This window comes from Caenorhabditis remanei, chromosome V (genome assembly GCF_010183535.1).
Source record: "Caenorhabditis remanei strain PX506 chromosome V, whole genome shotgun sequence".
Taxonomy (NCBI): domain Eukaryota; kingdom Metazoa; phylum Nematoda; class Chromadorea; order Rhabditida; family Rhabditidae; genus Caenorhabditis; species Caenorhabditis remanei.
Genome location: NC_071332.1, coordinates 5668834 through 5695771, shown reverse-complemented (window position 1 = coordinate 5695771; position 26938 = coordinate 5668834). Strand labels below are relative to the sequence as shown.

Genomic DNA, 26938 nt, shown 5'->3' with positions numbered 1-26938 from the left:
AGAAAGAGGGAAATAATAATATTGTTACAATAAAACTGAAGTTTCGAGTTTCGTATAATTGGACCGGAGACAATGAAATGGGTCAATGGAACAATAAAACAAATTAATTTGTGAAGTATTTTCTGAAAATACAAAAGATAAGGTGAAGACAGAGAAATTTATGAAAGTATAATTTTAAAATGATGCAAGTTTACAGTCGATTCGTGTTTTTCTAGAAATTTTGTTTGAATTTTTTTGGAACACAATCGCCTCTTTGAAACCAATGAAGAAAATTACTCTATAGATAGACAAGTCTGATCGAACAACTGCCAATATTCACCGGCTACTACTAAGACTTCGGACAACCAAGATCACTCCAGAAGGTGTCGAAGTGCTTCTGCAGGACACCCACACTTCTGCATCAAGATACAATGGAGGAAGTGATTGAATGGGTGTTAGAGCACAACGACAATGGGTGATGGGGTTGGGAGCAATGATGGAAGCCATTTGAAGTACTATAATCTACAGTTTGATGAATATTGACAGAATTCAGAGCAGAGCGAGAGGATCTAGTAGGGTAATTTAAATCAGCGGCATATGAGATGATACTGCTTAGGGATAACTAGTTATTGAAAGTGGTGGAGGTAGTTAGCTGTAATGAACCGACTGAGAACTTGTATGGGGCTAGTCGAGGTGGGGGATAAGGGTGTGGGAGGGGAAAAAGAAAAAGGAAGAAAGATCAACAGAAACAAAAAAGGGAATAAAAGGTAAAAAGGAATGCGTCAACGTATTGAAGATATGAAGATAGTACTGGTGTCTTTTTATTGAGAAAACGCTTCGGCTGGAATCGAAGCTCTTATTTCCGTGAACTTTGCGCAGGCGATCTGAAATACGGTATTGTTTTGTTGGACACAGCAGGAGTCTACTCACTTCATAATTCCATCCACAATCAGCGAGGCACTTCTCACTGTATGGTACAATCATTCCACTGAATTGGCACATCGCCTCCGTCATTGCTTTTCGGGTCTCTGGTGGTGGAGCACCGTCGAATCCAATTCCATTAACACCGATCTGTGCGATTTGAACAGCGCTGATTTGTTCGACTGCTGCTCCGTTTGCTACTGATTGGTCGTACAACTTTTTGAACTTTTCTAGTCGTTCCACTGATGCTGTCGATATAAATAGTTGGTCGGAAAGAACAGCCACAGCGCTGAAAAGGAAAATCATTATCAATAGTCATGGAGCTGACAGGAAACTCACTTATTCTCTCTGGGAGAAACGAGGAACGATCTGCTGAAGTAGCTTGGAGATGGGTCCTTGGTTAAGTCTCCGTCGAGGAATAGTCCTTGAACTGTGAATCCGAGAAGATCGTTTGTGTACAGGAAGACGTCAACGATGAATGTATCTTTCATGTGATGAGTGGTTGGCAGCTTTGACAAGGCAACTGCAATATCCATAGCTCCGCGAGCTTGCCGATTGGCACGATTGCGAGCGAAGTGTTCTTGTTCGAGAACATTATGCGATAATTGAGCATATTGACGGTAGCAGTCGCTGAAAAATTTTCAAATTGAAGCAAAGTACACTGAAAAAGACAACTTACTCATTGTGATGTCTTTGGAATTGTGATCCACTCAAATGTTTGACAGTAAGTGTGAAAACAGATGCATCAGCATCATATGCGTTGTGAAGATTCCTCCGAGTTCTTTGTCCATCGGCTCCATCATAGAGGTCAAAGAATGATACAACGAATTGTTCGACAAGAACACGAATTTGTGCTGTTGGGTAGTATCCGGCCTGTAAATTATAAGTTCTGAGTATTAACTTCAATGTATTCTTCGTCTTACTCTGAATGGCATTGCATCATTAATGTTGACTTCAGGTCCAGTGACCAGGGGCTCCACTTCGACTCCATCCTGGAAGTTTATTGAGTTTTAAATGAATTCTCCAACAACAAAAAAACTTACCAGCAGGTAGCATCTCGGGAACGTCTTGTGAATATAGCTGAATTGGCAGATTTGAATTAAGAGAACAGAGGAAAAGTGATGAAAATAGGGGAACAATAATATTGAATAATAAACTAAAAATGGAGTAGAACTGCTGATTCTGTAAAATGTTTAGACTAGGTAACCTGATATATGAAGACTTCTGTGTGAACGTTTCGACGATTGGATTTCCTTCGAAGAAGAACTTTTCGATTGGTAATCCGGCAAATTTATCCAAATCCTTTTCGGCAGAAATCTTAAAAATCGAAGATTAAACTAATGTCTCTTCGGATTTTCAACTTACGTGATTGTGGCTGAAGTCCAATTCTTTAACAAACTTTGCGATGGAGACAAGAGCTGATGCGTAATCCAAATGGCGAATGCGATTTCTCTGAAAACGTGAAAACAATTATGCATTATACACCATGATCAACTTACAGCAAGTGAAAGCGCCACGATGTTTCCGTATTTATCATCGATACGATCAAGAACTGTGAGCATAACATTTCCTTTAGTGAGATTCATTAGCATGTCTTTTGATGTGAACTCTTCGTCCGCGTGGAACTCGGAAAGGTCAAGAATGCGGAGGTCGGCGTTGTAACGCTTGTCGACAACTTTCTGTAAAATTATTGTAATGTCGTATCGATTCGATTTTGTATAGCGCTTACATGAATAATTTCTATCTCTGATCGTTTTAATTGCATCCATGGAGCTGGAACTCTGGTGTAAACGAGCTCAACTCTTGTTCCAGTCTCTTTGTGAAGAATACGGCGACTGTTCATCTTGATAGTTGACGCGATGTCCTCATCGCGAACGAACCATTCAAAGTCGCCACGGTTGTTCTCATCCCAAAGTAATGGCTTGAAATTCTCGATTTTTTGATTAAGTTGCTTGATGAGCCATTTCGCTTCGACTTTCTTGGCTGCTCCGACGGCGCGGCATTTGAATACAAGATCAGCGTTACGAACGCCTGTATTAGCGATAGATGTGGAGGAACGAGAGAACGGATTTCCTTGAGCACCTCCACGCCCGCGGTTGTTTGCAGAATTGGTATTGGTACGGACTGCAACTGAAAATATCGAGGATAAGAGAGATAAATAGCACAAAAATATTACCTGGCACTGCTGGATCGTCATCGAGGTCGTCATATCTGCTTTGGATGTCCGGGTCGAGGCGAGCAAATCGACTTTTATTGCGAGATAACTGTTTGGCATCGCGATGACCTCCTCCACCGGAACGATGATTTCCGAATCCTTTTCGATTCATGACTGAAAAAAAATCATAAATACAGAAAAGAGGTAAACATGCGAAGAGGTGAGTTTTAAACGAGAAAGCACGAAAGGTATTCGAAAGACGAGTCAAGAAAAAATGCCACTGCGAGAGATTGAAAAGATAAAACGCTTAATAACTTCACAACGATCAATAACGAGCAATGAAGTGTGAAACACCATATGAGGAAGAGATGACATCATGAGCAAAGGACGCCATGCAAATGATTTCGAAATAATTCGGAGGAGAGCATTAAAAACAAGAAATCCTCAGCGAACGGTGGTATTCATTCGATTGTTTCGAATTGAGAAGTTTACGAACATTATGTCCAAAACAGTTCACCTGCTCGCTACAAAAAATACAGTGAGAAAACAGTTCTTTTTTCCACAGATGATCGCTAAACGCCCCGTGACTCCTTCTCAATCGATTCAGTGCAAACACCGAAGCGCAGTAGTGCAGACGCAGTATGAACCAGCCGTCACTGACGATTCCTTTAAACAAACATGGTTGTTTTGGAAATGACGTGGATTCGTTGCAAAACTGATAGTAAATGGGGTGATGAGATGATGGAAATAGTGTTCAAAATACACTAAGAAACTGTTACATATCGATTTTTCGCGGAAGTTTATTTGAATACGGTACTGTTCTACAGTAGCTTCTATACTTTAGGCCTCAGAAATTCGCATATTCTTTGTGAAACACCTTGAGTGACACTAAAAGTTTGAAAACAAAAACACAGGGAAGCATTTTAGCGCACTCCCTAATTTTTGTTTGCTCACCACTTCCACAACTTTTCCCCTCTTCTTATACAACTGACAATTTTCTAAACATCCGTCCGTTCTACTGCTTCTTCTTCACACAAGATGCAGAAGTATACACCCGATTCTCGTCTTGACAATATTTCGCCGATTCCGACGAAATTCGATCCTCGGAAGATGTTGCCTGATACAGGAACTGCCACAGAATTCGCGTGGGAACGGATCCCAACTTTCCCTTTGTACAAGAAACCTATGGGGTGAGTGAGAATAGCAGTGAAATTTAAGAAAACACTTATTTTTATAGAAAGCGAATCCTCGCAATCTACGCTGTAAGCACAACACTCGGATTCGCTGGCGCCTGGTTCGGAGCTGCCATTTTCGATCACATCAATCTCAAAATTGATAGCATCAGAGATAGATTAGATATTGTACCATACAAATGAAGTTCTGAATGAAGAAACTCGAAGCTCAAAACTTTACAAAATTTACAAAAGTGTGTGCCATAGCGAATTCAATAAAATTGGCAAAAATTCTGAGAACCTAACAAAATAACAAAAACAGCTAGAAAAGAAACAATTGGGGGAACAGATATAAATAAAAAGGATGCGCTTATTCTATTTATTCGTCAATGTCGGTTGCAGTGTCGACCAGTTTGCGATATTTCTCGTTGCGTCTCTTCGACATTGAGCTGATGAACAATTGATCCGAGATAACAGCCACTTTTCCTTCTCCTTTCGGTGCGACCATGAATGTTCTTGTGAAGTAGTTCTCTGGGCCATTGTTATCGTTTTGGTCAACCAAACTTCCATCTCGGAAAGTTCCATGTAAAGTAAATCCAAGCAGTTCCGATGAAACGAGAAAGACGTCGACAACGAATGTGTCCATCAGATGTACAGTGGCTGGAAGTCTCGATAATGCCACAACGATATCCATCGCGCCATGCGAGATTCGCGAAGCACGATTCGCAGCGAAGAACTCTTGATTGAGAACGTTATGCGAATTACGCAAGTACATGCGGTAGCACTCACTGAAAATGTATGTTCTCAATAAATCGACAGAAGTTGCCTTACCTATCTGGGTACATAGTGTACTTGTATGGATCCCAGAGGCATGTGACAGTAATTGTGAATGTCGCCTGAAAATAATAAATTAACTTCAGTCAAAAAACGCTGCATACATTAGTAGCATCATAAGCATTCAGCAACGTTTTTCTTGTTTGTTGCCCGTCTATGCCGTCGTAAATCTTGTAATATGCGATGATGAATTCTTCAACAAGTGTTCGTACTTCGTCATTGCCATAGTATCCATTCTGAAGTAAAGAACGTCGGGAACGGCTTTTTGGAATATAAACTCACTCTAAACGGTATAAATTTGTCCAAATCGAAGCGTTTTTCTTTCGGAGTCACTTCAAGGCCATCCTAAATCATTTTGTATTGGTTAGTATGAACTTAATTATGTACCAAATTAGAGCACTTCGGGAACGACTTCTGGATAAAATTTACATACTCCGACACTTGAGAGAAACGCTCACAGACTGGGTTTCCTTCGAAAACTAATTGATCCAGTGAAAGCGTTCCAAGTTTCTCAAGCTCATCTTCATTCGAAATCTGTACAAAAACAAAACACCGTAATATACTTATTCCTGATCCAGTCTATACCTGATTGTGACTCAAATCTAAGTATTTCAAAGATTTGACTGTTTTCGCAAGAGTTGAAAGATTTTCCATGTGACAGATTCGATTGTTCTGAAAGCTACAATTGAATACTTTCAGCGTGATGTGTTATCTTACGGATAAAGAGATTCCGGTGACATTCGGATACTTCGTCCCAATCCATTGCAAGACAGCCGACATCACTCGATGCTTTGTAATGCACATTAGCATATCCTTTTCAACAAATTCTGCATTTTTCGAGAAGTTTGACAGATCCAGAAACTGTTTATCAGCGTTGTATCGTCTATCGACCACACGCTGAAAAATGCTTATTTTTTCTATCAATTTATTGATCATACCCGGAGAACATCCACTTCGATCGGTTTTAGATTAGGCACATGTGTTTGACGTGGTGCAGAGTTCGAAAATGAGTTCGGCGATTCGCTTTTACGGACAAAACCTCGCCGACTTTGACCTCTCATCATTTTTCACAATGGATAATTGGCAGATTGAGAATTTCAGAAGTAAATGGAGAAACAACTTGAAGAAACGAAGGAAAAGCAAGAGGAACTTTCTCGTATTTCACGATGAGTACTGTATTCCACTCGAGACCCACCAGCTAACCGCTCTTTGCGAAAATTTACGGAGATGTTTTTTTTTTTTTGATTCCGATATTTCGCGAAAACAATATTTAACTTTCATCATTTCAGGAATTTGTTAAGATGAAAGTCAAGCAAAAGACAAAAAAGACGAAGAAAACTCAGAAGAAAAAGTCGACTTCAAAGCAAAGCACAGTTGAAGTTACTGATACTGAATACTACACAGTCGAAAGTGTAGTTGGTAGTGTTAGTTTCCTTCGTCTTTCCATTAATTAGTCTAACAAACTTTTTTTCAGAAACTCGAAGGTCGAGAAGTTTGGTACTCCATCAAATGGGAGAATTACAGAGACAGAACATGGGAACCCGATTACCGCCTGTACTGCCAGAAAAAGCTCGTCGCATTCGCTAAAACTGAAGTAAACACTGACAAATATGCACTTAACCTTCAGGAAAATCTGGAAAACCTAAACGAAAGTTGCGCTGAAAATTGGAATTCTTTCAAAAGTGTTTATGATCCGTTGGCGATTGTCGGACAGTCTACTGTTTTAGGAGGATCTGTGAAGTTTGTTAACTTGGACACAGTTGGAAGCAAAATTTTGTTTTTGAATGTAAGTTTGATCTTTGAAATCTAATAAATTTCATAGCAAATAACACTTTCAGTACATTCATCAGCACAATCAACACCACGTGCTGCACTCATTGAAATTTCCGAAATTCGAAATTCTCGACACAAGTTTCGAGGAATATAGAAAACAATTGAATTACCTCAGTCGGGCGTTCGATGAATATCCACATGTTTCAATGCATTTTCCGCCTCAAGCCTGCACGACATTCTATTCTCCACCTCCGCTGACAAGTCTATTGTTCGAACCGATCACCGAGGAAATGTTGGATAATCGGGATACGTTTCCCTATCATTTACCACCAAAATCCGACAAAATAACATTCAATAATGTATTTAGTTTTGTTCCAAAAGTTAATAAATAATTTTCCTTTTTCAGGTAAAAGTATTAGTCGATACCGCTTTCATCGAATCAGATGTTCGTGCACAAGAAGAATTTGAAGGAATGCAACGTAAACATTATGGGTATATTTAAAATTGTATATTATCATTTTCATTCCAAAATTTGCAGAATGAATTCAAGATTCGGAAACTCTTTAGAAATCCGGCAGGAGGAGGGAGTCGGATGGAAATTGACTGTTGGTCACGCCGTCGACGCCGATTCTCCCTTGATGATGTTGACTGGAGTGGTATCTTTGAAATTAGATGATACTTTAATTCTTTAGTTTGAAATTCCAGATTCGTCATCGTTCGGTTGCACTCGAATCTTTGCGATCAGAAGGCGAGGAAGTTGCGTTCAGCTCATTCATCGAAATCCCGGGAACCGATTATTGTCTCGATCGACGAGAGTTTTACGATTTCTCAAAGTATATTCCTCACAGTGTTAGTCTTTTTTTTTTTTACTTTTTCATTTTAATTACGCAAGTTGAATCAATTAATCTTATAGTGCAACCCAACTTGTTCCATTCGTCTCGTCGAATCCGGAAACGAAATTCCAGATCTCGTTTTGTATTCTCGTGTTCGAATCCAGGATTCCAACCCGAAGACGATAAGTTTGGATTATTTCGGCGGATTCGTGGAGGATGTTGATAAATACTTTGCTCGCAAAAAAGCTCCCGGTAAATGCCAATCACGGCTTCACCAAAAAAAAATAATTTTCAGATGGCAGAGTCTTCAAACTCTACGATGAACGCATCGATTTTGTTCACTGTCATTGTTCCAATGAATGTCGTGGAGTACTCTACATTGACAAATCGAATCATCCGAAGGAGGAGAAAGCCACAAAAAAGGATAAATTATCGACTGTAATATCTGAAAGCATTTTATGAAATTTCATTAGATTTTTTTCCAGCTCGACAGCAATTTCGACTTTGGAGGAATGAGACTTGTCGAATCGGATAAAATTTGGAAAATTCGAAACAGACAATTCATCGAATAAAAAGAAATATTTCTAGAAATGCATGATATTCGTTTTTGAACTCACTGTTAAATTTGTTGTTGTTGTTATCTGCTGTTATCCGTTTTAATAAAATTTTCAACTTTATATTTTTAACATTTACATTTACATCGTTTTTTAAGAGATAATCTAAAGCACTTGAAGTTTAAAGTTTTAAAAAGAGAGAAGGGAAAAGCAATCCATATCATTTAGCAAATTATTTAGCGAGTCCAGTGACCTCAAGACTATAATTGTATAAATCCTGGCATGCTTGATCATCGAGGGCCAGTGGGTTCTCCTTAGCGAGTTTGCAGTCGGCGAAATATTTTCCGCTAATTCCACCGAGTTTCTTGCTGAGTGCCACGTAGAGAGATGTTTGAGCGCCGTCGCGGCTGGTTTTCAAGAAGAACCATCTATAGAAACAAATGAATGAAATAAAATGTTATAAATCGATAAAATATACCTGAATGGAGCGCTGAGCTGTTTGATAACCGGCAAAACCAGAATCGTGTTTCTCGTGAGCTCAGTATCAACACCTCCGGGATGTACCGAATTAGCAGTGACATGTTCGGCTCCATCTTTTCTCAATTCTTTTGTCAAAGCTCTTGCATGCATCACATTTGCCAATTTGCTTTGGCTGTACGATTTCATCATTCCAAATGATTTCTTATCATCGACAGTGGCAATATTTATTTTTCCAGATCTCGTATGCATAAGCGAAGAGACATTGACGATACGGGCATAGGTGGACTTCTTGATAGCCGGGAGAAGAAGCTCAGTGAGCAAGAACGGTCCGAGATGGTTGCTTTGCCATGTCTTCTCGTGTCCATCCTTCGTCAACTCATGCTTGTTTTGGAACATAATTCCGGCGTTATTAATGAGAATATCGATGGTGCCAACTGAGTCGAGAAGCTCTCTCGCAGCTCGGCGAACGCTTTCAAAATCTGTCAAATCGCATTCAATGAAGTGAAGACGTGTCGCGTCGCATCCCATTCTCACAAGTTTTCTCTTCGCCTCGTTCGCCTTCTCTTCATTACGGCACAACATGTACACCTGGAAATTTGAATTTATTAGTTTTTTTTTTGCAAAAAATGTCTCACATCAGCTTTTCTTAAATTGAGCTCTCTGACAGTCTCGAACCCGATTCCACAATTCGCTCCGGTGACAACGGCTACCATATTCTTAGCGGAGATTCGTTCGGTGAACTGGCCACCCTTCAAGAAGCGTCTGGAAATTATTTTGTCATTTGAAAATGATCAGTCGCATTCTAATTACCTGAGCATGTAAAGCGCAATAAAACTGGTAACTGAGATTAGCACTATCGGCAAGAACCAGTCTGATTCTTCTATTTCAACGCCGTCCACACTCATTGTCGGACTGCTGAAACTATGAAATTGAATAATCTTTACCGTGGATTTATCGATGATGCACAAGGCTTTCTTCAATGAAAAAAAAGAACGGGAAAACATGTATTTCGAAAGAGAAAGAAATTGTAAACTGGTTTTTGAAACCTTATTGCCGGGCACAAACGCCGATGCGAAGAGTGTCAAAAGTTTGTTGTTTACATTTATTTTACTGATAAATAAATAGTTTGGGGGCGGAGAAGAAGAGATGATAAAAAGGAACCGCGAAAAAGAGAATAATGAAGACAATAAATAATTAAAGACGGGGCGAAACGGGGAAACCGGAGAACCGGGTGTAGTTAACGAAAAATACAATATTTCATCATGAAATTAGTCTCTGTTGGCGATCTGGTTGAGATGGTGCTCAACTTGATCATTCGTCAACTTTGTAAACTTGGTGTTCTCCTTGCTGACAACAACCACTTCGAGATCCTTGGAACGAACGTCGATTCCGAGGGAGTTCTGAAGAGCCTCGATAGCGAGTTCGACAGTTTCTGTAGAGTTCAACTCTGACTTCTTCTTGATTTTCTTCTCGAGGAATGAGGTGGCTGGAACTTGTTTGACTCCCACTGAAACTCCCTTCATTCCACGATAATATCCAGCTGGATCAACACGATACACTTCTGGGCCTTTCTCATCGTCGTATGAGATGAAGAGAAGAGCTGAAAGCGAACATGTTGCAACTATTCAGATTAACATCTATCACTCACCACATCCCAAACTGCGCATCTCAGCATTCTGAGTGTAATACTGGTTGAGATCGGCCATTTTCTTGGCGAGAAGCTCGCATGGCATATCATATCCATTCTTGTATTTCCAGCTAGCAGCCTCTCCCTGCGCGCGTTTCACTTGGAACTTGGCATCTGGAATCATTCCGATCGCACAGCATCCGACAGTTTGCGAGATTTGGTAGACGGAAGTGACGGTGTCGGCGACAATCAAACTGTCAGGAACACGCTTCTGGATGGCGATAACGGCAGTGTCGACTCCTTTCACTGCAACGGCGGTTAAGTTGGTGGAGTTGATTGCTTTGAATGCATATTCGACCTGTAAACAAGTAATTGGCTTTGCGGAATCGCATAGAGAAATGAAAATACCTGGTAGACACGGCCTTCTGGAGAGAAGATGGTGATGTGGCGATCGAATCCGGCGCTGCTTCCACGAGACATCTAGCAAAGTATTTTTTAGAAAATTAAAAGAAAGTATGATGTAACAATAAGGATTTAAACTGGATATGAAACCAGGGAAAACACTATAAATTAAAAACCGATTGATTTTGAACTTTAATCTGAAAAAAGGTAACAATAACAAAAACGATATGAAAAGAGCAACAATTAACAACTTTGAAAATAAACTATGAGTATTCGATTTCCTTATGTTTGCACTTCAGACATGTGTAGAACACCGTCTGTCCTTCATCTGCTGATCTTGTCTGCATTGTTGAGTAAGCAGCTTTCGTATGTCCACATCTGAAACATAATGGTATTTTAAGAAGTATTTCTACGAGAATATCGCTCACTTTGAGCAGATATGCTCAACAACAGCATCCGCCGATTCATCATTTTCAATTCCATCTGTATCCGCCACCGTTCTTTCGTAAACCTTCTCGATACGGCTCACTAACTGTTCAACTCGTTCTGTAACTCATTTAATTCGAAAATAAAGGTTAATGATTCTTTCCTACCTTTAACAGCCCACTGAGTGGAACAAACTTTACATGTGACAGTTGCCGGTGCCCTTGGTGGAAGCCCCAGAATAGCTCCGCAGCATCCGCAGAAGTCGTCATCGTAGGAAATGAAGTTCAATGACATTTTGACTGGAATCGTTCATTTTTGACAAGAAGTTGCGGATAGAAGTATCCATAATGATGAGAAAAAGCAAAACGATGACAAAATTCAACGGGTGTGCGACGGAGCGCATTTGGCCCGCCACACGGAGGGAGAATTTTTTTCGCGAATTTTTCGAAGGTCGATTAACATTCCAAGGAAAGTGTTCAGAAAATTCGCGATTCGAGAGAATCAACAACTTGACAGATAAATCTAATATCGAGAACGGCAACATCGTATACAAAATTCAAATCTGTCAGCTGACATTAAAAACTTTATTGTTAAAAGGGGAAGTGGAAAGTGAACGTAACGAATAATAAAACAAAACAAAAATCAACAATTTCGAATGAAAACAAGAAAGATAAGATGTGAAATGGATTTTACTTTCTCTTGTTGGCTCCCTTCTTTTTAGCTCCGACGGTTCCCTTCTTTTTGCCGTCAACCTTGTTTTTGAACCATTGTTGTCGGTGAATTTGACTCTTTTGTCTCGTTTGATCCTTGGCACCTTTCTTTTCCTGTTTCTCTTTCTTTCTAAAAAAAATATGATATAGTGACAAAGGGAAAATAGTTTACGCTTACTCTCTGGTTGGTCCAGCGACAGCAGCAATTTTCTCTTCGACGATTTTAGCCTTCTTTGATTTCATTCGTTGAAGAATCTGCAGAGCACGTTCTTTCTCGCCAGAAACTGGAGCTTCATTAGCTTCGAACTTTCTCTTCTTTCCAGTTTTAACGTTAGCCTTCTCGCCTTTCAATCCTTCTTGGAATTTACCAGCGGAAGCGGTGGCAAGTTTTGCACGGTCGACGGCGAAGCGAACTTGCTGTTTAGACTTTTCTTTCGCGTCAATTCCTACTCCAATAATTTTCTCTGTTGAAGGTCCAGTTTTAACGGTTGTCTTCATTTGACGAGCAAGATTTTTCATTCGCTGCATTTCATTCTTGGCAACTCTTTCCTTCTTCTTTTCACGTCTCTCAGCAAAGAAGTCCTTGTTTGGATCCTCAGCATTATCTGGAATCTCAATAAGCCAATCTTTCGTGTTGTCATTTCCACGACGGTATCCATAAGTAGGCTTCCATTCCTTCGTGGCTTCATCGAACACCTTCTTATCCTTCTTTCTCTTCTCAATTCCTTTCTCCTTGGCATATTTCTCCCATTTCGTTGGCTCCTTCTTCTCTGGCATCTTCTTCTCACGTGGAAGACGGTAAGTAGCGACTGGAAGAGTTACAGTGATTGCTTCCTCAACTCGTTTCTGCTCCAACTGCCAAATATTGTTGAAGAGGAGCTGGGTATTTTTCCTGGCGCGCTCTTCGAGTCCTTCGCTGAAAAATAAAAGATAAAATATTGAAGTCAAATGCCAAAACTTACTTTGGATCTCCTTGAAGTGGCTCTCTATCAATAAACAGCAGGTTACCCAAGTCCACGATCGGGTCGATGGCTTTTTCAACTTCTGTCGATTTATCAGCCATTCTCTGTAATTCATAACTGATAATCATTACGTATTTGTAGTTCAGAAAAAATAACACAAAAAACACGAATGTTGAGAGTATATTCGAAACGGTCTGGAGAAAAAGATGATTATCTTTCATAATTAACAGAAATCTGTGCAGTTTTTTGAAACAATTTACTGAATCGATTGGTTTCGAGTTTATTAAGTTTATTTTATGAGCGGAATTATGAAATAGAGAGAAATCTGGCTTAAAACGGGTAAAAAATACTAAAAAGAAATATGGGGCGTGTCTTGTTTGCAACGTGCGGCGCGTGGTTTTCGCAAGACTGCGGCGTGCGTTTACATTTTCTTTATTTTAAGTTGGTCCTGCTGCTTCGGATTGTTGTGAGCATCTAAATGCTTGTCAACAGTGAAATTGATAAAAATTTTACATAAAAACTATTTTCCAGTAGTAGAATTTAAATTAGTTTTTCACACTGAAGCTTCAGATAGAGTGGAACCGTGTTTGTAGTTTTGTTTTCTCTTAAAACGATTTTACCGAAACGATCCCTAGGGCTTTCTCCTTTCAACATTCCGTTTGTCCATATGTGCACATTCCGCTGCATAAAAATATCATCAAAATCATAAATGAGCTTTTATTATCCATTGTTCGTTGTACACCGGGTGGTCCATAACCAAAGAGTATATGTGTTCATCTGCCCCTCTTCCGAAATCTTTCAGAATTTCCAAGTATCTTGTCGAATTTATCGAGTTTCAAAAGAAGCCGCCCAAAACACTACAAGTACACGAATAAATCAACGAATTAGTGGTTTTTCAATGTGACAAGCGGCGCCCGAAATGCGCGAAACTTCTCATCCCCTTTTCGGCTCTTCCCCAATAAATCATGAAACAAATTAGCGAGAAACTTGTGTGTGGGATAAGTTGTGAAACAACAACATAGGAAGTGTGTAATACTAACTACTTACCGCACATCTGCCTTTTGTTTCGTACAGATACTCGAAGCACCCGCCAACAAGGTCATTGCAATATTATGATGTTGATGAGTTGAGATGCCAGCTGACACGAAGGGTTTGCCGGAAGCAAGGATTGGCTTTGAAGTCAAGAGACTCGTGGGAATCGCCACGGTTTAATTGAAGACGACACCTTTTGGTTTGGTTTTATGTTGGTAGTTCCCCGTTCTTCATAAGACATCGCTGACAAGGGAATTGACTTTCCGTATGCGTTGAGAATTCTCTATAAAGTTGTCCGAAAAGTCCTCTCGAATTGGCACTCGTGTTTTCTATTAAGAAAAATGACAAAACTTTTGAAGAAAAAAATTCGACTTTTCGCGAGTTTTGCACTTTTTGACTATTAACTTTCGAAAGAGCAGATTCGAAACTATCGGGGTGCAAATTTATAGGAAATTCTCAATGCATACGGAAAGACAATTCATTTGTGAATACAAATTCTACAGTACTCCTGGAGAGGTTCCTTCCCACGTGTAACCCATTCATTGTTCTCATTTCAGTACATTCATCATGTGTCTCTCATTTGCATCGATCTCGCTTCTTTTTGCCATTCATCTCACTCATCATGTCGTCTAGTGATACCTTCATCCTTTTAAGTGTCGGAACCCTTATGGGCTTTCAACACACGCACAAAAATTTACATAACCACTGCTCCCTTCCTACCCATTCATTCTTCTAAATGGATGATCTTTTGTGTAACAATTAGTGAGATGGGATGAATGGCAGATGGAGTTGAATTCAACTTCTGACAGGAAACGCCACTTCCACCACAACCATTTTCGCGCATTCAATTCAACAAATATTATGAGAGTGAAGGAAGGAAGGACAATACTTGCACACACCAATGCACAATTAGACGATGTGCATCCTGAGAAGCCACCTGCAATCGGAGAGACGACGAGAGAGTGTGTGAAACGGAGAGACGATGGAGACAGTATTGTGTACTTGAAGACGTTTAGTTGACCTAGTATTAATCTACTGGCTTTTCCTAGTTATTCTTCTCCTTATTATTTTGTTAATTAGGTTTTGAGGATTAGTGAAATAAGAACATATTATGAGGGAAGTGGAGTGCTCTTAAACTGATATGTCATTTACACTCAATCAAGTCAAGTGACAAAAATTCAGGAACGTACTAGTGTTCTAACGAGGAATTTGTTGGTTTTGAGTGAAGCCCTTGTTTTCAGAACAACACTCTGTGGATTGCTCCAATTCTTATAGTTAGATATATTGACAACTACCGTACAATTCTGAGCAAACAAGTCGAGTCAAAAAGTATCAATCTACTAGCTCCATGTTAGCTCATCATCATATCCCACACCTCATAATCATCCACTATTTATGTACATATTGTCAAAATATTATGGTTACTCAACCCACCTGTGCCAACAAAATGTTTCCGTAGCTGTCACCTAACTCTTCTCAATAAAACTACACCATTCAGTTTGTTGTGTTTACACAAGCCTCACCCGATCATCCGCTTAATTAGTCAAGTGAAATGAATTGAGAGGAAGGAGAAGCTGGTTGTCTCTCTGGTAGTAGTACAATGATTAGCACCTGTTTCTCGCGCAATCCTAATTGACCTCCGGATCGGATGTCCGGTGGAAGAACGAAACGAAGAACATCCGTTGTAATTTACGACATTTGATATATGTATTGGTAAATGAGATTTACAGCTGCGTGTCAGGATGACGAGAGTAGAGTATCAGTTGTTTATTGCCACAGGTAACTTGATGCGAGTGAACCTAAGGTGTGGATGGACAGTTTACACATTTAGTCTGGAAATCCTGAGAACGCCACTTTCAAACAATCTATAAATTTGATCATAGGTACTTTCGACTACGGGGAGTCCATTTCTGCAGTCAAAACCTGCTAAATGTCTCTGCAAGTCGAGTTATGAGCTTTCGAACTTTTTATATGGTCAAGCTTTTTCACATGTAATTCCAAATCGGCAAATCGTATACGCAAAGATGTTCTTATTTTACAACGTACCTTTACAGGTAAACCGCTGGGGAAAACGGATGGAATTCCATGAGAAAAGCTTAACCATATGAAAAGTTTGAGAGCTCATAACTCGGCTCAAAGAGACATTTAGCAGTTTTTGAGTGCAGAAATGGACTCCCCATAGTCAAAAGTACCGATGAATTTATAGATCGTTTGAAAGCCGCGTCTCCAAAGCCTCCCCTTGGGAGTCTACTGGTCAGATTAAGCTACCGTAACCCAGAAGGCCTAGCAATACACTATTGTCTCATGTGAAATTAGAAGAAAATCATGAATACAGCGAAAGTCAAGTATTTTTTCCTTGAATGAAAAGAGTCTGAATTCTTGAACACCTCCCAATCCCTTCTTCTCTCCCTTCCGTTTCCTTTCTCGGCTTTTTTCTTCTTTTTCCTCCGGTATATTGATGACATAATCGGTATGCTTTGTCTATATCCATAATTCACGAACAACAACCTCCTCCACCCGTTTTCTTATATAATTACTCTGTTTAATGTGTCCGGGGGTATGGCTTCACAGCAAAAACCAGAGGCGGCTCTTTTGATAGGTGCCGAGTGTCTCGTCTCCCGTGGGACAAGCCGGCACAATACATAATTCATGCGGGAAAAACGATACCGTACTCATTTTCTTCCCTCCCAGTGACATAACTAAATACTTCTAGCTGTTTTGTTTTATGATTCCTCTTTCTTTTTCATTTTTCGAATTCGATCCAACATCTGGAGAAATTGGAAAAAGTGAAAAGGAAGAAAAGGAAAAGTATACAATCGCACTTTAAAACCCTCTGAATATAAACAAAAACTCAAATTTTTCTTTAAAAAAACCATATTTATTAGATACAAAATGTTGGGGAAAATAAAGCAGAGACAGAGAAAAAGAGATCATTTAACCATCACATTGGGTAAGAAAATCACCGGGATAAGAAGAAGAAGACGAAGAGATCTAGAAGGCGAAGAAGTCGAAAACACGACTGAGAATACTTCTGGAGGGTACTGTTCTGGAGTATGACATCATTTGGGCATCGAAGTCATCACACATCGCAACGAGTTTTGTGCCGATTTCATACGCGGTTTTGGTGATGTAGTCGTCGGTTTCGGAGTCATCTGAAAGGAAAATGAAATTAGATTTTGTTTTCAAGTTATAATATCAGTCTACTAGAATTGAACTATTCTAAAGAAAGACAACAAAAGAAAAGTAACTAACCGAAAAATCCAGAATCATCAGCGAACTCAGAAGATGTCGAGGCGTCATCAGAAGACGTGGTACAGTAGTCGGAGCAGATCATCTTTTTTTCGTTGATGCAGCAGAAGGGTTTGACAATGTCGAAGTGGGAATTGGGCATCGAGAGGAAAAGGTCCGATGAGGAGGATGAGGCGAATGTGAGCATCTAGAAGAAGAGAGGTTATATATCGAGATTTTGGATACTAGAATTAAAATATGTTTTTTTAGAAACAAAAGAAGTATTGTTAAAAACGTTGTTGAAAATAATACGTGTCTTCCAAAAAATCTTGAGTTTTATTTGAAAAATTGGTGTTGTTTCAAAACATGTTTTCGGTAGGACTAGAAACTGTTTTACAAAAATGTTATACGAAAAACTTACAATCATTCGTAATTGACAGGTTGCTGGAGACAGAAGAAAATGAGGAGACGTGTGTTCGTTACGAAGTGTTTTGGGTGTGAATGAGTATGCGTGCACAGCTTCTCCCCCTCCACGCGCCCCGCCCCCATCCGATGATGCCACACCCCTCTTCTCTGCAGGAAGGTGTCAAATGTCATGGGGAGGAGGAGGAGGAGAGTGGTAAAGTTTTTGGTGTAAATGATGAATTAAAGGATGAAGATGTTGATGATGAATAATTGATGAGATTTTAGTCGTCACCGTGTTATGGTAGACGTTACGCAACAGCTGGTGGAAGGTAATAGTAATGATGAAATACTGCGGACACTGTCTGCGGGGAACGAATGCGGGAAAGTTGTAAAGTCAAGGAAAGATTTTGATTTTGGCTGAAACATATCAGACCAAAACAAGTATTAATAGGCGTTTTGGCCTGAAACTCACAAGATTGCTGTGCAGATTTTGTACTGACATGTAGAACCACTAGTACTTCTATGTATGAGTACTTTTGAAACGTTTTGATCTCAAACATATATGTGATAGAATGATTTCATGCTTAGTTTTATGATCTCAAATTTCAGTTCTCAAGAGCAGTACTTGTATGAACCGTCTGTTGTGGTGAAAACAGTCTGGATCCTCTGATCAGAATTCTAATTCTAAATAGAATAAGTTATAAAAGTTTTTGATGGGATTAAAACTTTATTGTTTCAGAGAGGAAAGTTCTCGTTTCTGGAACTGGGAGACTAGATCTTTTTTGTGAAGTTATTTAATGTACTGTAAGATTCACATTTAGCTGAAAAATATCGAGCCAAAACAAACATTGTTGTTCGTATTCACTTTTTTGTTTGACTCACAGTTTAGGGGAAGGATCCCGAGTCGAGATGGAGTTATGGTTGGAAAGTAAATCGATAGGGATTTCCAAACTATTTTAAACTTCTGCGCAACGCGTCCAGGGATGGAGAAAAGGAAGAAGATTAGGAAATCCCAGCCGATTTACCTTTCAACCAAATAGGTCTCGACCCGTAACTCCATCTCGACTCGGGATCTCGGTATAGTAAAAGTTCACTTCTCCTAGCCTGCCCCAAAAGAACTTTTTATAGAAAACTGAGTGAGGTAAATCTATGCATCCTCATCACTGTCTTATTCCAAATATTTATCCAATTAATCCTATTGCTTACCCACCTGCCCACCCCCCTCCACTTCTCAAATCACTGAGCACTTGAACGTGAGAACACACACTAGATCTCATTCAGAATCTGATGACTTCCACAGAAAACATGGATGCAATTGACAGATAACTGGCACCGTAAATAACAACACAAAATGAAAATCCTAAACCCTCGTTGATCCCTTTCGTGCTCTTCTTTTACCTCATTAATAATGGCACAGTGCCGACCTGTTGCATGGCTTCCGACACTGTTGCCTAATCCTTTTTGTCGGCACGCTTCTATGATTTGCTCCAAAACGATTAATTGGCGTGTGAAGCGATATACGCTTACCGGTGAAAGGATTCACTAATCCAGTCTCGACTAACTGTAAACACTTTGATAATTGCCGACTATTCTAAAGGGCTCGTGTTGCGTCAGAATCCTTGATATGCAAATATGGACTTGAGAGGGGGTCAAATTGGATTATGCAAGAGCAGTATCATAAGTGGATTGAGTTGATACTGTAGGTGTTGGTACGCGTGACGTCACAACTGGATACCTTTTACCTTTTTGGATGAGCTCACTGAAACTTCTCCGGAAAGATAGTGTCATTCAATGAAACTATCATCTTTCACATCCCTATTTCAATGAGATTATGGTAACAGTAACATACCAATAGACACACATACATGCACAATTATTCTTGCACCCCTTAATTAGAACCGTTTAACCCAGGTCATGGGAATTCGAATCAAAATATGAGCATCTCAGATTGTGTAGTGCTTACTCTGGTTTCATATATCCATCAATTATTGTATTGATGATTATCTAAGATATGAAAAAGTTGTACGCGAAAACAATAACCCATTATACCATAATAGTTGTATTTTCCTTTCTAGCTAATATGTGGACGAGTTATGGGGTCAGTGACCATGAAACCAAATGACCTGTAAACGCGATATTACACAACTTGGAGTTTTTCACCTTTCGGTATGTCATCATCAAAGACAACTCACCGCCCCTTCTCGAGACTGTCAATAAGGAATGGTTAGGTGTCGTTTGGAAGGGAATAAAAGAAACAATGAAACATTGTGTTTACTTTGATAGTCCTTACAAGGGAAGCTCAAACAAATCTCACGGGAGAAGAACATCGGGATGATGTTCCTTTTCTCCGGAAGTATGCCGCCAAAGGAAACAAGACGATAAAATGTTATTAGATACCAAGTGTGTTCACTGGATTAGGGATGTTGTCAAGGAGGAGCACCGGCATCGAATTTCAGAAGGCGGCAAGGATTCGCGCGTGCGCTTCTCCCTTTGACACCATGTGTCTTCTGAATTAATCAGAATCGGTTATGACAGCATGCATCATTGCTTGCGTTATATTTGTTTTAGTAGAAAACGAATAGATAATTGGGATACAATTGAGCGTGAGCAAATTGGAAATTAAAGGGGAAAAAGGGTAGATTTTGTGTGAAACAGAAGTTTTTTAAATCTCTGTTTTCCATATCATTCAAGTCAATTTTCTACGTTAGTCATCCAAGTAACTAACAAAAGTTATACAGGAGAGTGCAATGGGATATACAAATTTGCTTTCTTCAGCTATAAAGATAAAGCTCTACCCTTGATCTTTGTGATTCGTAAAGCGTTAACTTTATGGGACAATCAGTGAAGTTCATGACGAGTCGGGTTGAACTTTTTCTATAAATTGGACCTCAGATACTTTGGGCCCTGCTGATTCCAAAACTGCAAGAAAACCCAGCCAAACGCTCACGTGGACCGAGTTATAAGCCGTCAAACTTTTACTATCGAAAAGATATTTCCGCGCGAACCGAAAATTGTACCTACTCAATCCCGGAAGATTTCCGAGAAGGTTTAGTTCAATGATAAGTTGCTAGGGTGGAGTTTGGCAGGTTTCAACTGAAAACATCACAATTGAAAATCTCATTGAATGCTACTGTATGTGGTTTTGCTGCTCCTGGTCCCTGCTTCCATCCTGCATAAAGTCTGAGCTATTTTTTTTTTTGAAAATTCCTGAAAAAACCGGTCATCTGTTACTTTCGATGTTTCATATCCTCTCCACCCCCACGGAAATTTCTTCAAAGATCTCCAGTTTTTTATTGACAACCCGAGATTCCAGATGTCATGATCTTATTCCATCCCCCTCCGTTTTTTTGTTCTCTTTCTATTCCTCTTGCATCATCATATTCACTTAATTTGCCCTCTCGTATATCTGCCTTCATTCCCGTTGGCATGGTCTGTTCATTCAGTTGGTAGCACTGGTTGACGGGTACGGTTTAGGTGGTTTTGGCTAGTGTTTTTTGGCCCGATGATTCTTTTTTGTTGCACCAGAAGGAATGATCTCTTTATGAAAGAAAGAAAACATGCAGATTTTTGTCGAATCTTCTTCACTTATTTCCACCATCAGACCTTAAAAATGTCTTAAATTTTCCAAAACCGTTCTCATATTCTCCCGTGTCACCCTCTTCCCCAACGTCTTCGTCTTGAAATCAATCTGAACCGGTTCTATTTGATTCACGCTCCAACTATGGTCATTTTTCAGTATTTCTCTGCCTTTCTCTCATCTCTATTACACAAAACCACTCGAGAAGCTACTATTTTGACAAAATAGTATTAGTACTCCTTCAGTCGCGTGTCAACACTTTTCTTAATTTTTTTACAATTGACCTTCTGTCTTCTTAATGTTTCTTCTGCCTTCTTCTTCTCGTCATAAGATGTAGCTCATTAAATTAGGGCAGAGATATATCCCCAGGTGTGTGAGAATGTCATGTATCTGGCAACAGATGGAACTGCTTGGAGGGTAGTTGGGTACACGGGATTAGGCATCATTAGACATGTTTTTAATAATAACAGTTATTAATGAAGAGTCAACATGTGGGATTTGTGTAAAGGGGTTGAGATTGTTTAATTAGAGGCGTCCTATGATCTACGGTACCGGTCAAAAAGTTGACCTTTTCAGTTGAAGTTGTCCAACTTTGAGAGAGTGTCATAGTAAAACTAACTGTCCCACAAAATAACTTTTTATGGGATCCTACAGATCAAACGTGGAGCTTCATTTTTGTAGTTGACAACTTTTTCATACGGACGCTCCCTAGCAAGTTACATATTGACAAAGTAATTTCTCCGACCAATTTCAGTGCAAAATAATGCGATTTTTGAGCTATCGTCTTGAAATGACCATAACTCTCTAGGGAGTGCCCATATAAAAAAGTTGTCAATTACAAAAATGAAACTCTACCTTTGTTCTGTATGACTCATTAAAAATCTACTTGATGGGAGAATTGTCATTACCATGACACACTCTCAAAGTTGAACAATTTTAACTGAAAACGTTCAGCCTTTTGACCTGTACTGTACAATAGAAATTGAAACTTTTTCCACCAAATCAAAGTTGGAATTTCATTTTTAGTCAGAATTTTATATAGGATTGTTCATCTTCATTCCTTTCTCTCAAGCAGATTAGTACATTTCGGAGGTAACTGGCAACCTTGAGACAAGAAAAAACCATTGTCTGCGTTGGAGTGTAGATTAGGTTTTAGAAGAGAAATGAGACAAAATAAGAATGGAAAGTAAGATCTGAGAGGAGAAAGATGACGAATTGACGAAATCGGTCTGAGCTAGAATAGATTTCAGGCCCCTGAACTTTTTTCAATGGAAAAATGTTAAATTTTACAATTTTCGAAAAAATGTTTTTCCAACGAAACTTTTCCTTGAGCCAGTTTGACTCACCCTAATTTCTCTAAATCCAGCTTCCTCTCCTGTTTCCATCCTTCCTACTTCAGAATCATTTCCTCCCTCCCCACCATGTCTTCTACTGCTAAACGCCTACATTTTTATTGGACGTGTTTGTTTCAAAAAACTATCTCCCCTTCTCGCAAAAATAATGTGTCTCTATGTTGTTCCTTCCCCCCCACTTGAAGCTTCTCTCCTGTCATGATCGACGGTTTTGCCCTCTAGAGAAAAAATACCCATCAAGAGATGAAAAGAAGTTCAGTTATTGGAATGTAACACTGGGTTCTTCTTCTTCTCTATATGTTACACATTCTCGCGTCTTCTCATTCTCCATCTTCCCAAGAACTTCCCCGTTTTCTCTTTTTTTTTTTCAAAAATACCAGCAACAGTAAGAAGATAGAGTGTTACCCGTATCATCATCTCTAACTCAAGGTTACTACCTTTTAAGTTTTTAGTTCCGTATAGCAGTAGTCTTGCTGAATTCCACGTGCCACCATCTCACTTTGTGAATCTTTTAAGCAATAGATTGTCATCTCCACCTCTTCCTTTAATTTCTTTCAGATGACCATCACCAAATGTTTTCCAAGTTTCCAACTTGCTTCTTCAAGCCAAAAGAATAATAGAGAGGAGACGATTATATTTCGGAAAAAAGCCTTCGCCTCGTTTACATTTACATTTACTACCATTCTTTTCACTCCATGTGGCCATTTCATTTCGGGTAAAAAGGGCAGGCTGTAGTAACGGACGATACAGAATGATTCCTATCTAAAACGCCTCTTCTTTTTGTCTGTTTCCCCCATTTCAGTTTACATGCTTTTGAAAGCTTCAAAGTTCATGAAAAAGACCTTGAACTTATGTTTTTCTTGTATTCAATTAGTGACCTTTGCTTCATACATTTCCAAATTTATGATGTCAGAATCGCTTTAATTGGTCTTTGTTCTAGAGTTTCGCATTGAAAAGTTTGGCTTTGTGTTGTGCCATAAACTGCATTATGATAGGTTTCAATAACAGATTTCACAGAATCTGGAATAAACCGGTATTCAGAATATAGGATACAGTACCACTCAATAGGATATGAACTTTGGCAGGTTTCAGTTGAAATTGTCACTGAGAGTCTGTCAACGTAATTCTGATTGTTACACCCAGTATGTTTTTGATGAACCATACAGAACAAAGGTAGAGCTCCATTTTTGTAGTTGACTACTTTTTTGTGCGGGCACTCCCTAGAGACTTATAGTCATATTAAAAAATTGGTCAATTTGAGGAAGAAATTACTTTTTCAAGATGTAACTCTCTAGGAAGCGTCCGTACAAGAAAGTTGTCAATTACTTAAATGGAGTTCTACTCTTGGTCTGTTCGATCCCATTAAAACTTATTTTGTTGGACAGTTAGTTTTAGCATGACACACTCTCAAAGTTGAGCATTTTCAACAGAAAAAGGCAAAATATAGTATATTTTTGGCCGGTACTGTACTTTTCCATGCTCGCAGATATTTTCTCTTTAATTTATCGTTACATTAAATCTTCTGCCATTTTTTCTTGAAAAGGAATAACTTGTTTCGTTTTCCAAATTTCCGCTTGAATCCATTTCACAGATAATTTTTGACGAAGACCTCAAAAACCATCAGTTTCCTCCTAAATTCCAATTCCTTCTTCTTCTCTCTCTCTCTCTCCGTTTTTTTCCTTCTTTCACCTCAAATTCTTGCGTTCCATTCAATGCCATTCGTATCTTCAGTCTCTATCGAGTTCTCACGCATCTTCCGTCGCCAATTCATTTGAATTCTTGTCAATCTCTTTCATACCTACAGATTGTTTTCTCAATGCTTGAGTCCCTCTTTGTTCTTCTTATGGCATCCATTGCTCCAACTGTGAATGCGTGGCCAGATGGAGCACCGTGTGTACATGCCGCTTTTGAGAGTATGAATCCATTGGAAGCAGTTGAACATCAGGGAGGACTTCAGTTGACGACGCCCCCATATGAAATTGCAGTTGATCAGAAATGTTATTGGAGGAATCAGCCGATTGGGTGTGAGTTGGGAGACCTCGTTTTACTCGTTATTCTGAAATATTCATAAAAATTATTCCTGTTCCAGTGACCCTTCAAGGCCACAATGAATCAATTTGGTTCAAAGGATTCGTTATCCAACCATTCAAATGGAATAACGATCAACTGGGAGAGCGATTCGGGCAACTTGTGAGACTCGATGACAATGGTTCATGGCAACAACAATGTTTCAGGTGAGAATGATGCTGAGAAACTCTAAGAACTGACTGGACTGAGAATTCAGATATCAAGTATCTGCTACTCATTCTCACGACGAGAAGAAGAAACATATTAAGATGTGGTGGAAGGTTGATGATGAGGTGGATACTGTGCAATTTGTGTGAGTTTTTATTGAGTTGATTTTCAGACAAAAATACATTTAATTAGTTCTTTCGTAGAAACTTGACCCTTGCTTGATCTTTTACAGACCGTATTTCGAAATTTTCTTAAAATTTACTCAGTATTGTGATTCACAGACAATCTTAACTAGAATTTGCAAAAAACTTTTTGATTGTTTGGATACTACATATAACTGCAAATATCTAGAAATTTACTAAAAATTTTCAGATTTCAGAATCCAATGTACCATAGTTGTCCGGAATTCCGGGTTTTTTTGTCATTCCGGTTCCGGATTCAGGATTCCGGATTTTGAAAATTTTATTCCGGTTCCAAATTCCGGGTTCCGGTTTTTTGAGTTTTCGATTTCCGGAATCCAGGAAGTTAAAAGTTTCAATTTTTTTGAGTTCAAAAGACGACTATTCTTCTTTTTCGGTTTTGATCGTCAGTAGTAGTTTTAATCATTATTTTTCATTTAAAACGCTCTAAAAATGATTTGTCTTGCAAATTTAGCAAATCATTCAAAATTCCGGATTTTTTTCATTCCGGTTCTGGATTCCGGAAAATGAAAAACTTCATTCCGGTCAACTATTCAATGTACCCTAATAAGATCTAGTATCGATAGTAGTCTATTCTAAAACACGATTCCTGAATCTCGCTTTCAAATATTTCAGTGCCACCGTCGTCAAACATCAAACCCAATTCTGGGTGAAGTCCATTCGTTCCCGCCCACTTCCTCCATGTCGTCTGAATCGTGATGGCTTCCCCAACTATCAGGCTCCAATGCCATCTGTCCCACCACAAGTGAAACAGTTCAAAATGGAAACATTCCGAGTATTCGATTCGATTGTGCGTAGGCGTCCGTTCTAATCAGCTATCACTAATTGTTTTCTATGCACTGATTTGTATTTATTTTATGATTTTTTTCATACATTGAGTTTGCTTTTTTTTGCTGATCTCTATTGCTAACTATCTTTTGTTTTTTGCTTCTTTTTTAAAACTTATTTTTGAATGATTTCTTGCAGTTTTCAGTTTTCAAAATAGATTGCTTGTTGCATCCACTTCTAATTCGCTTGCTATTGCTACACCGTGCGGTAGAGCGCACTTCACATAATTTTCCAATTACCAATACCCTAAAAACCAAAAAACCAAAAATGATTCAGGGAGCCCAAGCGCTGGAGCAATCTCTACCACAACAGCAGACTCAATTCCAGCAGTCACAACAGGTCAAGAGTTTTTTTGTCGCACTCTTTCTCTTTTTCAGCCACACTTTCAGAATATAGCTTTGCACCCTCTCTGAAACTTTGAATTTTAACCGTTTTGTCAATGTTCAGCCACAGCCCGTATCGTCCACGACACCACATATGTCGAGAATTATCCCAGTGGCAGGTATGGAAATCATGCATAGACGTATGTGTAAGATGTAGTGAGATTTAGTCAAAGAGTGTGATTAGTTAATTGAAAAAAAAGAGAGTAGTTCTCTTCTTTTCTCCTGTTTTACTACTTGTTTAGCATGTAACTTTTAGTCTCATTAAGTTTTATCAGTTTCGCGCCTTCTTTTTTCTGTTTCTAGTTCTAGTTTGACTTGTTCAGATGGCTTCCAACGTGGATCTTCTGGAGATGCTCAATTGACGACACCAGCTATCACACAGCCACCGTTCACTCAACAGTTCGTTTTTCATCTGAATCTGAATTTGCTATTATTATTATTGTTTCAGACCAACGTTCCAACAGACATTCCGACCAATTCCACAGGTTTTTCTTTTTTCTGAAAGTTCTCAACAATTCTGAATTTCAGCGTCCTCGTCAACGAATCATCGCTCAACAGCCACAATCCGTTTTCAACAACAGACAGAACGTCTTCATTTCCAGAAGACGTGGACAGAGTAATAGTTTCTCCGCAAACCGACAAAATGTGTTCCAACAACCACAGCAAGCGTTTGGAGGCGGTGGTGGACGTAAGTTGTTGCTTAAGATTTTCTGATTCTATGTTTTTGATTCCAGAATGCGTTGATCGTGATCCACAAGGAAGATGTGCACAGTGGAGGCAGTTTTGTGCATCACCATCTCATCAACAGTATTTGACGGCGTTCTGCGCACGAACATGCGGACTTTGTCGTCGTCACTAACCGAATCTCTT

At 39.3% G+C, this 26938-nt stretch overlaps 10 protein-coding genes across 10 annotated transcripts; 3 read left to right on the top strand and 7 right to left on the bottom strand.

Annotated features, from left to right (window-relative positions):
- Positions 1 to 800: 800 nt before the first annotated feature.
- On the bottom strand, positions 801 to 3227 carry GCK72_017516 (uncharacterized protein; the record flags this gene model as incomplete). Its single annotated transcript, XM_003112777.2, has 11 exons — positions 801 to 863; positions 910 to 1189; positions 1240 to 1530; positions 1580 to 1773; positions 1824 to 1892; positions 1944 to 1980; positions 2108 to 2217; positions 2266 to 2352; positions 2400 to 2579; positions 2630 to 3030; positions 3077 to 3227. The coding sequence occupies 11 exons, from the start codon at positions 3225 to 3227 to the stop codon at positions 801 to 803; spliced, it is 1863 nt and encodes a 620-aa protein (XP_003112825.1).
- An 866-nt stretch (positions 3228 to 4093) lies between these two features.
- Positions 4094 to 4431, top strand: GCK72_017515 (uncharacterized protein; the record flags this gene model as incomplete). Its single annotated transcript, XM_003112497.2, has 2 exons — positions 4094 to 4245; positions 4293 to 4431. 2 exons carry the CDS (start codon positions 4094 to 4096, stop codon positions 4429 to 4431), a joined length of 291 nt encoding a protein of 96 aa, XP_003112545.2.
- A 175-nt stretch (positions 4432 to 4606) lies between these two features.
- On the bottom strand, positions 4607 to 5871 carry GCK72_017514 (uncharacterized protein; the record flags this gene model as incomplete). The annotated part of the gene is made up of 7 exons (XM_003112350.2): positions 4607 to 5015; positions 5059 to 5123; positions 5166 to 5297; positions 5344 to 5406; positions 5449 to 5595; positions 5647 to 5733; positions 5779 to 5871. The coding sequence occupies 7 exons, from the start codon at positions 5869 to 5871 to the stop codon at positions 4607 to 4609; spliced, it is 996 nt and encodes a 331-aa protein (XP_003112398.2).
- A 491-nt stretch (positions 5872 to 6362) lies between these two features.
- Positions 6363 to 8239, top strand: GCK72_017513 (uncharacterized protein; the record flags this gene model as incomplete). Its single annotated transcript, XM_053732126.1, has 9 exons — positions 6363 to 6485; positions 6536 to 6847; positions 6900 to 7193; positions 7241 to 7326; positions 7373 to 7490; positions 7540 to 7683; positions 7748 to 7919; positions 7963 to 8105; positions 8153 to 8239. The coding sequence occupies 9 exons, from the start codon at positions 6363 to 6365 to the stop codon at positions 8237 to 8239; spliced, it is 1479 nt and encodes a 492-aa protein (XP_053581039.1).
- Positions 8240 to 8453: 214 nt separating this feature from the next.
- Positions 8454 to 9606, bottom strand: GCK72_017512 (uncharacterized protein; the record flags this gene model as incomplete). Its single annotated transcript, XM_003112542.2, has 4 exons — positions 8454 to 8649; positions 8700 to 9289; positions 9337 to 9463; positions 9512 to 9606. 4 exons carry the CDS (start codon positions 9604 to 9606, stop codon positions 8454 to 8456), a joined length of 1008 nt encoding a protein of 335 aa, XP_003112590.2.
- A 363-nt stretch (positions 9607 to 9969) lies between these two features.
- Positions 9970 to 10808, bottom strand: GCK72_017511 (uncharacterized protein; the record flags this gene model as incomplete). Its single annotated transcript, XM_003112741.2, has 3 exons — positions 9970 to 10301; positions 10350 to 10686; positions 10737 to 10808. 3 exons carry the CDS (start codon positions 10806 to 10808, stop codon positions 9970 to 9972), a joined length of 741 nt encoding a protein of 246 aa, XP_003112789.2.
- A 185-nt stretch (positions 10809 to 10993) lies between these two features.
- On the bottom strand, positions 10994 to 11450 carry GCK72_017510 (uncharacterized protein; the record flags this gene model as incomplete). The annotated part of the gene is made up of 3 exons (XM_003112472.2): positions 10994 to 11108; positions 11159 to 11276; positions 11324 to 11450. 3 exons carry the CDS (start codon positions 11448 to 11450, stop codon positions 10994 to 10996), a joined length of 360 nt encoding a protein of 119 aa, XP_003112520.1.
- Positions 11451 to 11845: 395 nt separating this feature from the next.
- GCK72_017509 (uncharacterized protein) lies at positions 11846 to 12929 on the bottom strand (the record flags this gene model as incomplete). Its single annotated transcript, XM_003112287.2, has 3 exons — positions 11846 to 11996; positions 12045 to 12782; positions 12829 to 12929. 3 exons carry the CDS (start codon positions 12927 to 12929, stop codon positions 11846 to 11848), a joined length of 990 nt encoding a protein of 329 aa, XP_003112335.2.
- Positions 12930 to 16851: 3922 nt separating this feature from the next.
- GCK72_017508 (uncharacterized protein) lies at positions 16852 to 17296 on the bottom strand (the record flags this gene model as incomplete). Its single annotated transcript, XM_003112573.2, has 2 exons — positions 16852 to 17012; positions 17113 to 17296. 2 exons carry the CDS (start codon positions 17294 to 17296, stop codon positions 16852 to 16854), a joined length of 345 nt encoding a protein of 114 aa, XP_003112621.2.
- A 6942-nt stretch (positions 17297 to 24238) lies between these two features.
- Positions 24239 to 26927, top strand: GCK72_017507 (uncharacterized protein; the record flags this gene model as incomplete). The annotated part of the gene is made up of 10 exons (XM_003112571.2): positions 24239 to 24446; positions 24512 to 24656; positions 24707 to 24802; positions 25473 to 25647; positions 25962 to 26024; positions 26133 to 26187; positions 26392 to 26467; positions 26517 to 26553; positions 26597 to 26756; positions 26803 to 26927. 10 exons carry the CDS (start codon positions 24239 to 24241, stop codon positions 26925 to 26927), a joined length of 1140 nt encoding a protein of 379 aa, XP_003112619.2.
- Positions 26928 to 26938: the final 11 nt, after the last annotated feature.